The sequence below is a fragment of the Nymphaea colorata genome, chromosome 3, assembly GCF_008831285.2.
Source record: "Nymphaea colorata isolate Beijing-Zhang1983 chromosome 3, ASM883128v2, whole genome shotgun sequence".
In the NCBI taxonomy this organism is placed as follows: domain Eukaryota; kingdom Viridiplantae; phylum Streptophyta; class Magnoliopsida; order Nymphaeales; family Nymphaeaceae; genus Nymphaea; species Nymphaea colorata.
The window spans coordinates 11,170,848-11,188,336 of record NC_045140.1 but is presented as its reverse complement, the minus strand read 5'-3'; the positions used below and the strand labels follow the sequence as shown (position 1 = coordinate 11,188,336).

Below are 17,489 nucleotides of genomic sequence, written 5' to 3'. Positions count from 1 at the left end.
TAGTTGGGAAGCAGAGGATAGTTTCATTTAAGAATCATTCATCTTCAAGGAAGAAAAAATTATTAAACATTGTTCATTGAGATGTTTGTAGTCCATTGAAGGTTGATACACACGGTGGTCCACTTTATTTTGTCACTTTCAATAATGATCATTCAAAAAAGGTGTGAGTCTATGTTTTGGAGATGAAAGACTAAGTGTTTGATACATCTAAACAATTTCATGTTTTTATTGAGAGGCGGACAATAAAAAAAAATGAAGTGCATACATGGTGACAATGGAGGTAAGGTTTTGGGGTCCTTTGATGAGTACTGCAAAATGCATGCATAAAGTGTCAAAAAACTCCTCCCAAGATCCCTCAGTTGAATGACGTAGCTAAGAGGATGAATAGAACCCTTATTGAGAGAGTTAAACATATGTTGTCTGAGGCACAATTGCCTAATTCTTTATGAGGAGAATATTATATTATTTATGTAGTTCATTTGTCTACTCATATTTCTTTGAATGGTGAGGTTGCAAATAAAATTTGCTGTATTAAGAAGGTATCATATGATCATGTACGTATTTTTTTATGCAAATCATTTGTGCATATTGCAAAAAATAAAAGATCTAATTTGGAAACAAAGACATATCAATGTATACTTTTTGGGATATAGTGAAGATAATATTGGTACAAATTGTATGATCCTATTGAAAAAGAAACTTATCAAAAGCAAAAATTCAAGTGTTGTTAAGAATTAGACTATTGAAGATATTGATGAAGTATTTGATAAAACATCTCCGTATAAAGGCATGACAATTAATGTGGATCATGTTCCTTTATCTTCTTTCCCAAGTTTAGTTGAAGATGACACATATGATGATGTTGAAGATTTGTAGTAGAATGCTGACCAGTCAGATATGTTTGATGTTGATGATGGTAGGTAGCTTAAAGTCTGTTCATCATAAAATGCAGAGTCACTTTATAGATCCACTAAAGACAGAAGACCTGACACTAAATATCTTGTACATTAGTATATTTTGTTTGCATATGGTAGAGAACTTGAGAGGTATGAAGAAGCTATCCAGAATATGCAAGAAGAGAAGTGGATTGATGTCATGGAAGACGAGATACAGTTTTTATATGAAAACCATATACTGGAGCTTGTGCAATTTCCTAAAGTAAAAAAGCTTTGAAGAATCATTAGGCTTTTAAAGTAAAACATGATGAAAACTCTTCATACCCATGGTATAAAGCTAGGCTGGTGAAGACTTTACTCAAAAGAAAGGTGTTAACTATGAAGAAATATTTTCACTACTTCGTAAATGTCTTCCATTAGAGTTGTGTTGAGTTTGACAACATATCTAGATTTAGAAGTTGAATGTATAGATGTGAAGACAACATTTGTCTATGGTGATATTGAAGAAGAGATATATATGATACAACTTGAAGGTTTGAAAAGAAAGGGAATAGGAACTATATTTGCAGGTTAAAAAAGAACTAAGTTCCTGGACAATGATATAAGAAGTTTGAATCTTTTATGAGGAAACATGGTTATACAAATACTACTTCATATCACAATATTTTGGTTATTTTTTTTAATTATGATTTTGTTATCTTGTTGCTCTATGTTGGTGACACGTTTATGGTTGATAAATAAAAATGATTTAAGAATGGTTAGCTTGAAGAAAGAGTTGGGCAAAACATTTGTCACAAATGACTTGGGACTTGCAAGTTAGATTTTTAGCATAAAGATTGTTCATGATACAAAATCAAAGAAGTTATGGCTATCACAGGAGAAGTATATTAAAAAGGTACTTTAAAAGGTTCAATATGAGTAAGGCAAAAACAGTAAGTACCCCATGAGAACAAAATTTAAAATAAGTATGAAGCAAAGTCTTTCTACAGATGAAGAGAAAGAAGAAATGCAGAAGATTTCATATGCTTGTTGTTAATAATTTGGTGTATGCTATGCTGTGTGTGAAGCCAGATATTACTCATGCAATACAGGTTGTTAGCATGTTTCTTTCAAATCCTAGTAAAGAGTATTGGAATGTTGTAAAATAGATTTTGAGAAATCTTTGAGAAATTAGCAGTTTGTGACTTTGTTTTGATGAGTAGAAACCTACTTTGATAGGTTACATCAGTTCAGATATGACATACGATGTTGATTCTAGAAAGTCCATATCTAGCTATTTGATTACTTTAGCAGGTGATACAATATCATGGCAGTTCAAATTTTAAAAGTGTGTAACACTTTCTACCATAGAGGCAGAGTTTATTTCAATGACAGAGGCTAGTAAAGAGTTATTGTGGATCAAGAAATTTATGTCAAAACTTGGTTTTGCTCAATAGAAGAATGTTTTGTTGTGAGACAGTTAGAGTGCGATTCATTTTAGCAAGAAGTCCAATTTTCATATACGATCGAAACACATTGATGTGTGGTATCATTGGATACATGATATATTAGAAATAAAGCAACTTGAGATTGAAAAGATTAACACAGATGACAATGGTACCAATATGATGACCAAAGAATGACATCATTCAAAGCTTGAAGTGCATTGCTCCATCGATGGTTTGAAGAGTTCCTCCACATAGTCGTGAATAGGGGGGGGGGAGGGAGGGGATGTGTTGGGTTGGTTCCCTCAATGTGGATGATCCAACCAAGTACAAAAGAAGTAAAAGGACATCGTAGTTGAATGTGGGTAAATTTCTAGAAATGTTATGGACAAAAAAATGGAAGTCTGATTTTTCTTGGGCTCTTGACTTTGAGGGTTACTCTTCATCTTAGTAAGTTCTTGAGAAAAGAAAGAGAAAAAGAGGGGGAGAGTCATGTTCTCATGAAGCAACAAGAGAGATTGTTAGAGTGAGGAACCAAGAGATTGAGAGAGAAAGAAAGCTTCTATTTCTTGTTTGGAACTTTTTCTTGTTCTTTTCTCCTTGTTTTGTGAAGAATGGAGCAAGAGAAAGAGGGATTTTGTTGTGGGAAGGCCATTACTCTTGATTATGTGATATTCTATTACTCTTATCTCTTTGCTTGTTTTGTTGTAAGTCTCTTGTGGTAGTTTGTGGGTTTTTGGAGTGTATATAGCGTATATTTTCATCTTGTAGCTATTTCCGTATTGCATAGTGAATTGTTGTTGGGTTGTTCTCAACCCAGTAGTTTTTGCCTTAGTTTTTGCCTCTCATTTTGATAGGGGTTTTCATGTTAAAATTGGTATCTTATTCATCTTGCTTGAGCTTATTATTTTGTTGCTTGCTTCATTCTTGTGCATCAAAATATATACATAGTGTGAGATGCATTGGACGATAAGGGTTTTATTATTAGCTTTGTGAAATAAATATTTTGCTTTGTTTGTGCATATGATAGAAGTGTTTATTTACAAGTTGTAAGCTATTGCTTCTATTTGTGTAGTTCCATCATTGGGTTTGTACCCATTTTTCCCAATAATTGCATGGTACTGGATGAGAAGTAGATCAATTGGTGAGCACTAATTCATGCGCCTATGTATATGAAGGCCTGGTCTGCAAAGGCAAGCATGTGGCTTGCCCATCAGGATCATGTTTCAAACACAACGAATCGAGAAGCACCAATTAAGCAAATTGTTCATGACCAAAACATGTGAAATCCAACCCCCTTAAGTTCTTCCCTCAATCATTTACCTCTTTCACTAAACCATTCTTACAGTAGAAGCAAGAGTAAGATCAATGGGAAGAGTTCATGTTTGGTTGAACAAGCAGCAATCACATAAAGAAAGTGAATGTCTTAGCTAGATTTGTTAGCTTGAATAAGATGATCAGATTTTTAGAAAAAGAAAAAAAATCAACTCAAGGAGGACAAGGGAGGGGGGATGAGAGAGCAACCTTTGTAAATCCAGCATGCTTATACTCCTTAACATGCCCTAGGAATGCAAAGTCATTGGTTTGCAAGGTTGTGCTATACTACCTATGCATAGTAGCATAGCCAGAAATTTGCTTGGAGGGGCACAAGTTAAAAAAAAATTATTGCCTTCAAGGACACCTTATATATGGATAATCAAATACTTGATTACAACAATATGAAAATAAAGATATTTTGTGGGGCTGGCATGGGCAACTACCAACGTCAACCCATACGTGGCTTTGTCATTTCCTACATATGCATCAAATAACATTGCTTCACTGCCTAAACATGCATACACAATTGACACCTCATCTTGTCCTTCCAACCATACCATCACTTGCTCAATGGACATCCCTCAATGCTTGCTGCCTTGTTTTTTTTCTTCCATTATAGCACTAGCAGGCTATTTTCCCAAGTCTTATACCATCTGGTCCATCCCTCAAATAGTTGGCATATACATACTCAATCTTATGGATGAGTAGAATGTGTTGCCAAAGCTGCCAAGGAAGTCCTTACTTAGCCACTCCAATGTATTGGAGTTAAGGATAGTGCTACATATAGGGGCAACAATAATAGCATAAGTAATGGATCCAACAACTTGGTGATATGTCCTCAAGCCTCAAGCAGTCGATCTTGCTTATGCCTCTTGCAATGAAACTAGGTTAAGTGATGGATCAGAATGACTCTATCAGAGTTGATGTCAGCATCGATTGCTAGAAAAGACACATCCAAATAGATGTAGAGTGTGTTCATTCCTTTATGTAGGAGCACTCACAATTTATGGAGTTCTACCTCATGAAATATTTTTTTTATTCTTAGAATATATACATCGGGAAATTCAAAAATTTGTGTGATGATGTTCTGACCATTGGTGAGAATGTAGAGGATAAATTCAAAGTATTTTGGCTTGTTATGAATCATTTAATGCTAATATGCTAAAGCCATGGTGCAAACCTACCATGACATTGTACGACTCTTGCAAGGTCTTGAAACTCGAATTGTCAATGTCACATTTGACTACACCTCAGGTTGCTTACTACACCAAAAAAGAAAATTTTAACTAGTACTTAACTCATACTCCAAGTTCATTCCAAAAGGAAAAAGCTTCCATCAAGACAACATTAGTCAACAGAGATTCAAGGTAGAAATATGGCAACTATCAAGGAGCTAGGAATGGAAAAATACCTCTTATGAACTTTTTCATTCTTAACACATCCATGCTTGGATTCTTTTACTCAAACTAAGATGATAGGCTCTAACCTCATAATGAGTGCTCCTATGGCTAAAAAATTTCAGCTGCCAAAAAACCAAATTTAATGTCTTGTGAGATATGCTATTGAAGCTTGGTGGAGGGTATATAATATCTCGATATTCCTTGAATTGTCATTCAACATCGAAGTACTAATTTGTGCCTAAAATCTAATTAGAAATATTTTTGCAATCAAACTTGGGAAGTGTTCAAATAGACCAAGCAACAGTGATGGTGTATATGAACGTGTGCATCTAATGCATGACTACTAGACCTACTCCTTGCAACTTCATATTCAATATGTTGCTTTTGGAGTCAATAAAGTTATATGCACCATGCATGTCATGATGATCTTAAAATTGACATTCATAGCATTTGCATGACTCGCAATGGCTTGTAGCATACCCTTATTATATTCATGTCTCCTTTGATTGTATTGATCAAGCCACCCTTGACTGTATTGATCTCTCTTTTATATTGTGTCCAAGCATTCCCTTTGATGTTTACAACATCAAGCAACTTAGAGGCTTTGATATTAAACTAGTGACCAGGTTTCACCCACTCATCATAGAATATTAGGTTGCCTAAGTGCTTCCCTTTGTACAATTATACAACATGACCCATTCAAATAAGCTTGAAGCAATAAAATCCCAATTACAATCACTAACCCTTGTCTATCTAGTGTTTCTCTCACAACCTTAGATCACAAATCTAAGATGCATTGTAGTGCATGTGTGATAGAATTAAGATGGCCAAAATAATCAAGAAATTTATGGAGATTAAAATGTAGGAGGAGAAAAAAGTAGCTCAGCATGAATCAAGCAGTGCCCTGGTTGGGCTGAGGAGGGCCATGGTTGGCAGCTATGGACTTATCCTCCTAGGGGGCCCTCAAGGGTAGCCACCCTCGAATTGGGTCCTAGGCCAATAAACGGCTAAGGCCAAAAGCATGCCGTGGCATAGAGATGGATTGCATGGAAGAATTAAGCAAAGCTAGCAGGCCACAGGAAGAAGTCTTGGGAGGTGCATCGCTTAATAGTAATTCTTCTAGTCAAGGGCGTGGAGGATAATGCAGTCCCTCCATTTTTGCGTGCATAAGGCATGAGGCGAGGACCAAGCCTTGTATCTCTGCTTGAGTCGGCTGAGTTTGGACCCTAGGCAAATTGTCAAGGATATTGTTATAGGACGAAGGGAAGGTATCATAGACTAAGGCTACTAGGAGTGAAAAGGCTCAAATAAGGACTAGGCAAATGGTGTATGTGGCCTGAGCATAGGCACATGGTTATCATGCTTGGAAGTAATACAACCATCCTTGTAATGACAGAGGTGTTAAAAGGTAAAAGCAAGAGAAAAAGAAAAGCAACACAAAGAGAAACATGGTTCGACCAACAATCCTATGTCCATGGAAAGGAGGAGAACACTCTTTTATTATTTCTCACACATAGATTTATGATACAATCATTAGAATTTGTAAAAGAGGATTAGCTGCTGTTCAACTTAGAACATAAGCTTGAAGAAGAAACTACCAGCCTATAGAATCTCCAAAAAGGTAAGATAATGTTCCTCCAAAGATTTTTAACATTTTTAACAGCTATCAATCTTACAGTTATGAAGAGGTTAGGATTTTCCACACCCTCTAATAATATCATAACAATCTCCCCTGCAAGGTGGGGCAGAGACATCTATTTGTCCCAACTTGTTAGTTATTTGTAGATGCCTTTCTTTTCCAAGTGCCTTAGTAAGAATGTTTGTCAACTGACTTCTTTGAGGTCGTTTGATTGCTGTCCATTAGGACAAGACAAACAGGATGTCCTATCTATCACACTACTGTCCTGTCCTCATGGACAATGATGTTCTTTGTCCATCGTTTGATGATTTTAAGAACAGAACACTACGCTCCTCTTGTCTGGCATTTGTTTCACACATTTCTATTATGTCTGTTCTGTCTGGCGTTTGTTTCTGTTCTATCTGATCTGTCCATTCTGTCTGATGTTTGTGTCTTATGGTCAGTTTTGTATGTGCTGTCTGTCCTGTCTGGTGTTTATTTATGTCATGTTCAAACTGTAATATGCCCTCCATAGTTTCAACAATAGGACATCAATAACTTGTGCTTTCTTTATCAGTTTAGAAGTAGAGTAATAGATAAAAATGAGCTATTGTTTTTTCATCACTAACAAAAATTATCATTGTTTCTATCAATTTTCCCTGCCCAATGGGGGAATGACATCACCCCTACTCTACTCGCTTGTTCCTCAAGGCCCAACTTGACATAGAGCCTGTGAACTACAACACTTCTCTTTTCAAAATAAATCTTTTCTTTACAAAGAAAAGAAATACAATCCGAGGCAAATAAATTGCACAAATCTGTACATTCTAAAAAAGAAAAGAAGACATACTCTCTTAGTGAGGAAAACTATTGCTAGTAAACCTACAAGAGAAAAGAGACAAGTGCAAGCATATGCCTTTTACCCAGTCCTTAATCTTATCATACATGAATATGCAACCTGGCTTTGGCCCCAATTCTCGGACATGCAATGAACACCTTTTTATAGGCTTAACTCTTCTAATGACATCATCTTCTAAATAATCAATTTCCCCTTCTTTTATACCATTTTGGCTTTTGGAAGATTGAATTCAAACTGCAAAACAAACGTATTGGTCCTTTGCCCAAAAGGGGTCATATGATGCGCTTTGGTTGGAGAAGGTTTTCCAGGCGAAAGTTTTCCATTGGTTCCTCTAGTGGCCACTCTTGAAGGAGATGAAAAAGCATACGACTCATCAGGATATGTGCCACTTAACCTGGCACCATCAACCTCTTCAATCCTATCTTTATGTTCATCATTTAGCAACCTAAAGCAACAAAAAATTTCCATTCATGAGACCACATATGCAATCACAATCAGACATAGGTATTCTCCACTACATGAAGACATTGACAATTATTGTCATTTGATCACAGGGAAAAGGAATGAAGGTTCCATGACATAAATTCTGCAGCCAAACACAAAAATGATCTGCCCTTTGAAATACATGGTGCCCCACTTAACAACAAGCTTCTTGAGGGTCAAGAACTTGGTGTTGAGGAACGGCACCTGAATTATGTCAATGGAGATCTTTTCAACCTCATCTAAGACCACCTTCTTCATATTGCAGATCGGGCAAGCAACAGTACAAAGTGTGCTTAGGACTGAAACATTTCCATAACCAGGAAAAAAAAACAAGAATTCACAAGAATTTATGCAGGCTGGTGTTGTCTCATTGAATTTATTTCTATGGAGTTACTGAAAGTTGTTCTCCAAGCATTTTCTAGAAAAAAAAATAGAATTGCTTGCAGTAGGCTTTTCATGTTCTTCATATTTTCAGAAAATTATTTTATGCTGGCTTCCATATGCTAATTAGAAAAAAAGGGGAGGGGGCTTTAAGAAGCCTAAATTGCTCATTCGTGAGAAAACAATTATATCATGTGGACTGAATCTGTGATTTGAATTTTTCTGCGACAGGCTTGGTGACTGACATTGGGGTAAAATATTCTTCCCCAGTTGATAAAAGCAAGAAGCAAACAACCCTTAAAGTGAAATCATTTGTGTCAGAATATTATATTCCCAACTGCGGGCTTTAGTGGGTTCACACTGATACTTCTGTTTTTGAAATTTCTGTGGAACTAAAACCATTCCAATGACTGTTGGGGTTGGTGCAAAGCTTCGTACCAGTGGTTCTCCGAAGGTGTTGGATCTCTGTAAACGTATGTGTTGTTTGATTCCAAAACAATTCCACCTTCAATGTGCATGCACATATGCCCCATATTGTTATTATCCAAAGCCTTTTCACTTGATTCGAGTGTTGAGGACTTCTGTTGAACATATGAGATGTATTATCATATTTTTTTCCAGCAACATGTCATGGATCTAATTGATTTAGTAGGACAATGTTGTCGTCTTGACAATTCATTTCTTTTCGAAAATTTGAACCTCATCTTATTGTGCCTGTTGAATACTGATATTTGGTTACATAAAGTTAAAATCAAGGCAGTTGATGTAGTCCGATGGGCCATGGCCGTTAAACAAGGACTCATGCTTTCACAATATGCGATACATTTATTCAATATTGAGAAATATTGAAAAAAATGCTAACAAAAGGAAAACAGACACAAGGCATGATTCATGAGTTTAAGGGGAAAAGAACAACATACCAGTTTGTTGATGCCCGGTTGTCAAGTTGCTGCAATGGACTACACAACCAAACAAAAGTAAAAAGAAGGAAGTCAGTGCCAGGGAGGCGATGCTAGTTGTGAGAGAGAGAGTGAGAGGTGAAGAAATGAAACCTGATTTTGGGGAAAAAATCTTAGGCAAGCATGCGCCATTCTAGGGTTGGGGAAAAGGGTGAGTTGGGTGAGGGAGGCATGGGCAGCAACCATGGCCAGTGGGCAGGAGGATGGAGGAGAAGGAGAGAAAGGGTGAGGGCAGGTCAGGGGTGGAGACGAGGAAGGAGAGAAAGAGAAAAGGGTTCGGGGTCGGGGGAGAGACTGTGATGCCTGTTCCGTGACCTGTTATGTGGTAAACCAAGGAATGCATTAGAACGTCTCACCCTTTTATACCCACTGTTCTTTGTCCGATGTTTGCATTGATTTTTCCTAAACAGAACACATCCATTCTGTTCTGCGGTGTTCCAATGTCATCAAATGACCTCTTATGGTCACATGCGGCATATTGATGACCTGATCTTGAATTTTTTCTCTCACGAAATGTCAGTCGACTTCAATATGTTTTCTTCTTTCATGGAAGATAGGATTTGCTTTAATGTAAATTGTCATCATATTATCACACATCATGTTCATGGGACCCTTTATTTCAACTTTGATGTCTTTTAATAAAGATCTAACCTATATAAGTTCACACATGCATAATGCCATCATACTATCCTTAGCCTCAGCGCTAGAACGAACAACAATAGACTGATTTTTACTCTTTGTGCAACAAGATTTCCTCCCATGAGGATGCAATAACCGGATGTAGAACGCCTATCATTTGTATCACCAACCCAATCTGCATCGACAAATCCAATGATGTCAAGAGGCATATCTCTTTTCATTAATTTTTTTTCACTGGCGTGCCTTTCAAGTATCTTAGTATACGGTGAGCAGCTTTAATGTGAGGTGACCTAGGCTTGTGCATAAATTAGCTAATGACATTCACAACATACATGACATCTGGCCTAGTCATGGTTAAATATATCAAATTGCCAACAAGTTTATGGAAGGTTTAAATGTTGTCAACTTGATCACCATCATCTTGTCTTAGTTTGCAGTTTGTTTCCATAAGGGTGTCAACAGTTTTGGTTCGCATATGCACAGTCTCCTCTAGTAGGTCAACTATGTACTTCCTATGGCACAAGAAGATATCTTAATTTGAGCGGGTCATCTATATGCCTAGGAAGTATTTCAACTTCCCTAAATCCTCAATTTCAAATTGCGGAGATATCCCTTGATTTTAAGCATGAAATCAACATCATGTCCGATCATCATTATATCATCAACATACAACGGTAGACAAATAATCTTTGATGTCTGCCTAGACACGATCATGTTATAGTCCGCACTACTTCTGACATACCCTTATAAGGTCTTCATTGAAGCGAGAGAACCATGCTCTAAGAGATTGTCTTTGCCTATATAATGCCTTTTTTTAATTTGCAAACATAGCCTTTGTCATTCTTGATCCCCAGAAGAGCTTCCATGAACACTTCTTCTTTAAGTTCTTCAAGAAGAAGGGCATTTTTAAAATCAAGTTGCATAATTTCCCAATGTTAGAAGTAACAGAGAGTAACATTCTAACAGAATTCATATTGGTGGTAAAACCAGAAGTCTCTTTACAATCAATTCCTTAGTTTGGGTAAAGCCCTTAGCAACCAGCCTGGACTTGAACTGCTCAATAGTGCCATCACTGTGATGTTTTATGTGGTAAACTCATTTACACCATACAGGTTTCTTCCCTTTTGGTAAAAGCACAAGTCCCAAGTTTTATTTTTTTTTCAAGGGCTGAAAGTTTCTCTAACATGGTGGCTTTCCGTTTTGGGCTTTGGTTGGCCTCTTCAAAGGTTCTAGGTTCACGTTGAGTGTAGGTGTTTAGAAGAATTTTTTGTATGTTTTTGAGAGTTTTTTTTTTTTAAAGGTGAGGTAGTTTTCTATGGAGTAGGTTTTCTGAATATTCAGATAGGTATAGAAATTAGTGGTCTCAATGGAGGTCAACTAGGTCTAGTGGAACACCTAAGGCCTGGTTTAGTGGTTGTAATGGTGGCTTTAGTAACTAGTGAGGTTGGTAGATGGGTTGTGATTTCTACCCTTTTCGGCAGAGTGATACACTTCAAGCTCAAGCCTTTTAATAAGAGGCATTTTGGTTTTGTTAGGAGCATACCTGGTTTTGAAGTTTGTTTCCAGCAACATTATCACATGCATCAGCATCGCTCAACTACTTGTTGTGTGACTCCCCCTACTTGCGGCTTCAAAGAAAGGTTCCTATTCAAAGAATTTCACATCACAGGAGATAAACAACTTCCTTGAGCTTGGATCAACACAATTACAACTTTTTTCTGTTGTACTATCCGAGAAAAATACATTTTCTGAAATTTATTTCAAATTTTTTTCTTGAATGTAAACATAACATTTACGCTTAAAAATCTCAAAATGATAAATAGAAATTTTCTTTTGGAGAAGAACTTGTAAATGAATTTCACCTTCAATGCTAGTATTGGGACACAGTTAATAGTGCAGCATGTTGTTCAGTCCAAAAAAGCCGTGGGACATCCATATGGATCATGAGAGATCAAGTTACATTAAGAAGCTGACGATTTTTTGCTCAACTCTATTTTGTTGTGGAGTTCTTGCGCAAGTTTTATGAGGTCATACTCCTTTCTTTTTCATAAACTCTTGGAGAGAGTTATTCATATTTTCTGCTTTATTATCTAAACTCAACTTTCTTTTTCCAAATCTTTGCACCATACTGTGTGTAAACCATGTTATAAAATTCTTCAAAAATTTTGGAAACTCCACATTTATTTCTAAGAAAATAAATCCAGGTAACATGACTTTTATCTTAAATGGAAGACACACAGTACTTGTGACAAAATAGGAGTAATCCTCAGGTGTGGGTCCCCACACATTTGAGTGGATAACTTCAAACAATTCAACATCTATACTCACTAGTTTGAAACGGGGGTTTAGTAGACTTGGTGAACCCGCATGCATCACAGGCATACTTCTCAGTTGCTCCCAGGAACACGAAGTTTCAGCACATGATCAGAAGTATGCCCTAGAAGTGAGTGCCATAGGTGGTACTCACTCGATCTTTTATTCTTAGCACAGGCAAGTGAACTCAACCCATTCTGGTTGATCACATATAACCCGTTCTGCTCACATTACCCTTTGACAAGCATCCTATCATTGGAAAGTTTGACAAACACTCTTGTAACTTGCGAGAGGATACATCATAAGGATTTGAATAAGCAAGTTTTCATAGTCATTTTCAAGACCAGAAAGAAGCTTGAACACCTTATCCAACTCCACTTGTTTGTAAATATTTAGATCTGATGTGGCTGGTCAGTATTGTATAAGCTCATCATACTGAATTTGATTCAGGTAGAGAGGCATAGACTTGTTGTCTCTTGTAGTTGCAGCTAATGAATTCTAGTAAAAATTTTGCTCACTGTAAACTTCTTCCAAAGCATCCCAGATCTTCTTTGCCGTTCCCACATACAAAAAGGTATTAGAAATGTGTGGCTCAATTGAATTCATTAGCCATGACATTACCAAGTCATTTTCTAATTGTTAGTCAATAAACTTGGTAAATTTGGAATCAGACTCGTCTGGTGGAGTTATGCTGCCATTGATGTAGCTGACCTTAGATCGGTCACTAAAATATAAGCAGGCGGTTTTAGCCCAGGTCAGATAATTTGCCCCATTGAGAAGCGTAGTAGTGATTTTGAGAGACATACTAGAGGAATCATTGCTACAGCTGGATTTTGGATTTCCTTTGCTGTTGCTAATCTCACCCTCAAACTGATTATCTTTTAATTCCACCATGGAAAGGATATGGACCACCAGAGAAATCAATGCTTTGATACTATGTTAAAAGATAAAAGCAAGAGAAATGGAAAAGAAACACAATGAGATATGTGGTTCACCAACAAGCCTATGAAGGAGGAAAGCACTCTTTGATTATTTATCACACATAAATTTACAGTGCAATCATACTATGTTAAAAGGTAAAAGCAAGAGAAATGGAAAAGAGATACAATGAGATATGTGGTTCGACAACAAGCCTATGAAGGAGGAAAGCATTCTTTTATTATTTCTCACACATAAATTTACAATGCAATCATTAGAGTTTATAGAACACAAAAAGCTGCTCCTCAACATAGAATACAATCTCAAAGGAGAAACCACCTCTGATAGAATCTCCAAGAAAGGTGTGATAGCAATCGTCCAAAGATTTTGACATTTTTAACATCTATCTGATCCTACAGTTATGAAGAGGATAGGATATTCTACACCTCCATCCGAAAATATCATAACAAGGGGCATTTCGTGCTCGGCGAGGTTGTTCTAGCTGAGTGCTAAGGGAGCTACCAATGAAGGCAACAAAGCTTGGCCAAAAGCTGCAGCAAACTTGGGCAAGCAGGGCAGTGCCTTCGTGGAAGATCGGGGCAGCAATCTTCAAGGGCGATAGCCTAAGTTTCCTAGCTTGAGCTATTATTGTTGGTGGAGCAGTCATGACGGAAAGGCTACAACTTGTTGGTGGGCGGTGGCATAAGTAGTTGGTAGGAGACGTGCAAGTGCAAGCTGCAGTCTCAATTTCTATTGGGCATGCATAGAGCCTGGTGTGGCCAATGGAGCGAGCCTGGTGGTATCTGGCAATGCACAATTTTTATCAAGAGCGGAATAGGTATTAGTCGGTGTTCCCCGTGACAGGGAGAGGGATGACATGAAAGGGGTGCATGCCACTGCATTGGGTGCAAAATGTGCTAGGTGCAGCAAAGTAGTGTGTTGTGTATGGAGCTAGAAACATACAAGAGGCACAAGAAGTCAAGTGGAAAAGCCAAGTAGGTTAATCATGCATAGGGACTCCTACTCTAGGGTTGTTCTCCGTATGCATGGATGCACTTTATTTGGGTAGTTGTGATGCTTGGTGTAGTATTCTTGGGTACATGCGGCCATAAGAGGGCGAGCTAGTCAAGGTTATCCTCCTTACTAGCCTTGGCAGAGCTTGAGAGCAGCCGAGTTGCCCAAGTAGCTTGAAGGTGTTCCCTTCTGCATGAGAGAGCTCCACTGTTAGAAGTGGAGTTGTTGGGAGAAAACCATGAATAGAGAGCTAGACTAGGTAGCCACTTGCCCAAGTGATTCACAACAGAAATTATAAAGGATACGAGCCAAAGGAGTATCACACTTTAAGTTTGCCAAATCAACAAAGTTCCAAAAATCTCCATACCATGCCTGGGTTTTATAGTTTTAAAGTTTCTAATAGAAAAGTCACGATGAAAACATTAAGCACAACCAAAAATTCTAATTGGGTGTTAAAGAGTATGTGTCTAAATTTTCCAATCATGAGGGAGAATGTTGGTTGGAGGAGAAGTAACCACATAGCAGCTAGTTAGGGATCAAGGGCGGAGCGAGAATTTTTTTCAGGGGCGGGCCAAACAGTTTAATGAACTTATCCGGGTAGGGCCAAACTAAACTAAAATCCAAAAAATACATTATACAACTAAAAATTTTCAATTTTGTTAATCTAAATTTCACTTAGTTGGGGTGGGGCCATGGCCTAGGCAGCCCCCCACCCCTCCCTCCTCCCCTGCTAGGGATGTCAGCATACAACTAATTGATGCAATTGCTTTTAGTGCATGGCCAAGGCTCGACCACATTGCCCAGAGAGGGAAACACTATTGCACAAGCGGCCACAAGTTACTAGCTGATGGGGCAGCCTGGATAACTTGGCTGCACAGAATTGGCTGGAGGCACAATGTCCAAACCCACACCCTACTCCTGAGCAACCAAAAAAAAAAAGAAAAGCCGGGCTGGATGGTTAGGTGTGCCCCTTTTTGGATTAGGTCAGGGTGACCTATTGTTTCTGTGCTTTTCATAGGACTGGATCCAGTTAAAAGGACGAGGTGGGTCTAGATCGACATTCTCTATGCTGCTGTGATCCACAAACGAATCAGCAATCCATATCACTAAGTTGATTAGCGGCAAAGTGTTGGTGTGGATGCAGGCCAAGGCTAAAGTGGTGGGAGTGGTGATAGCTCGTTGAATAGCAGCTGAGAAAATTGAAAGAGAGGATACTGTGGACTTGCTTTGGGTATGGCACCACTACAACTTGGGGGTTCTTTCATCATGAAAGAGAAAGAAAGAGTGACAAGTAGGGAACTATAATCAGCAGCACACCAATGAAATCATAAAAGATACACCAAGATATTACCAAAATGTTTGATGATATAATATTCTTATCAATGAAAATGTGGACCCCGCTTACTGAACAAAGTCAGACACATTCTATAAATAAATAGTACTACACGTATGGAGGGCCAAGTCTTGTATGGTGTGGCCCTGCCATTGGCTCATATATGATCATCGGACTTGAAGGAAAAATCAACATGTACTTCCAAGTATAGGTGTCTGGCTCTGCCATTGGCTCATACAAACACCTTCATAAAAGCTCATATATATTTTCATTTATATTTTAGGATGCTATTGACATGAATATCAAATGGATGGCTGTTAATTAACACCCTGTTTGGATGGAGAGAGGGAGAGGATTGAATGGAAAGGATAAACTCTCTTGTGATTCGATGGCCACTTAAACAAGAAGGAAATGAAATAAAATGGTGTTCAGATGTAAAAGAAAGGCAACGAGAGGGATGGGAAGGACAGAAGAAACTGACGTACTACCAATCCCCAAAAAAATGAAGAGAAGAGACTGCAGTAGAGGAAATAAGAAACTCTTAAAACAAAAGCTTGTAAAGCTGGTAAAGTGCAGTTCGCCTTTTGCTATCTTTAGCTAGCAAGTTGAATCAGTGACAAACATTGTGAAAAGGGGCAACTGCCAATACATGAAGTTTCACGTGCACGGAACCAAGTGTCATATTTGGTGTAGTGCCAGGTGACTAGCAATTCGAATAAGCAAGTTTGCCAACTATGGTTCTACCAAAAAGTCCCTAACAGTGGTTAGATGAGATACACCACCCAACCAAACGCACCGCCATTTGGGTGGTGCGTCTTTAACCGGATGTGTGTGCATCATGACTATGATCCGCATGCATCATGCGTGTGAGAGGTGCGTGCCTGATTTGCGTGCATAAAGGCACCCATGGTTTGAGGTTGGTTCTTCCATTGATTGAGGTTGCCATTGGTTTCTGCCATCTGCATTGTCGCTTGGATCACTACTGAGGTTGTTTGCTGTCAATGTGCTGCTTCCGCGGGGTCTATCGACTACGTCGCCACTGGATCTACTTGGGTCATAGCTTCGGTCATTGTTGTCACGGTCGCCATTAAGGGGTCTGCCACTTGGGGTGTGGCTGAGGTTGCTGCTGTTGCTTTCGCCGGGTCTACAGTTTGGTTGCCACTGGATCTGTTGCTTGGGTCACCGATGCGATGCCGCTTGGGTTGCGGTGCTTCCACTTCTCTCTCCCTCTCGCTTTACTGCTATGCTTGGTTTATCTCGATCTGGTGCTTCCATTTCTCTCTGCCTCTCGGTTTATCTCGATCTGGTGCTTCCATTTCTCTCTGCCTCTCGCTTTATTACTGTGCTGTCGATTTCGTGGTTTGCCTGGTTCATCTCCCCAAGGCTTGGGCCGTCACTAGCGTGCTCTATTTATTGGTGCTACATGGAGGGTGTTCTTTGTGGCCTCTTTATGGCGCAGTTTTTGACATTTGGTTACTTGTTTAAGGCTTTGGGCAGCTGTTTGTTGGGTGGCGTGCTTTATCGTGGCAGGGTTATGGCTTTTCTTTTGACCTGTTCATGGCTTCAGCGTTATGGCATTTCTTTTGACCTGTTCATGGCTTGGTTATGTGGTTTGGATTGGCAGACTTTGGCCTCTTTATGGGCTGGTTTTTCTCTTTAATGCATGGAATGGCCAATTATCATTGGCTATTTTAGGCGCTCTCTCCCTCTCTCTCTCTTACTCTCACTCAGTGTGACGTTCAAGCCCGCTTAACAGAAACAAGGGTGGCTCTCTCTCTCCCTACATTCTTTCTCTTGCTTCTATGTCATTTTGATTGTTTTTATTCACTTCTAACATTATTTTTTATAGATGTTATGAATCACTTAACCAGCTAGCTTAATTCATCGCTTCGCATCAACGCACTTATTAACATTGGTCCACTTATTAACATTGGT

General features: G+C 38.5%; 1 protein-coding gene across 1 annotated transcript; it reads right to left on the bottom strand.

The window, feature by feature from the left end:
* Nucleotides 1–7,481: 7,481 nt before the first annotated feature.
* LOC116251423 (uncharacterized) lies at nucleotides 7,482–17,170 on the bottom strand. Its single transcript, XM_031625696.1, has 3 exons — nucleotides 16,436–17,170; nucleotides 9,299–9,337; nucleotides 7,482–7,959 (listed from the first exon to the last, which is right to left on the bottom strand). The coding sequence occupies exons 1-3, from the start codon at nucleotides 16,498–16,500 to the stop codon at nucleotides 7,713–7,715; spliced, it is 351 nt and encodes a 116-aa protein (XP_031481556.1). The 5' UTR covers nucleotides 16,501–17,170; the 3' UTR covers nucleotides 7,482–7,712.
* Between the last annotated feature and the right edge of the window lie 319 nt (nucleotides 17,171–17,489).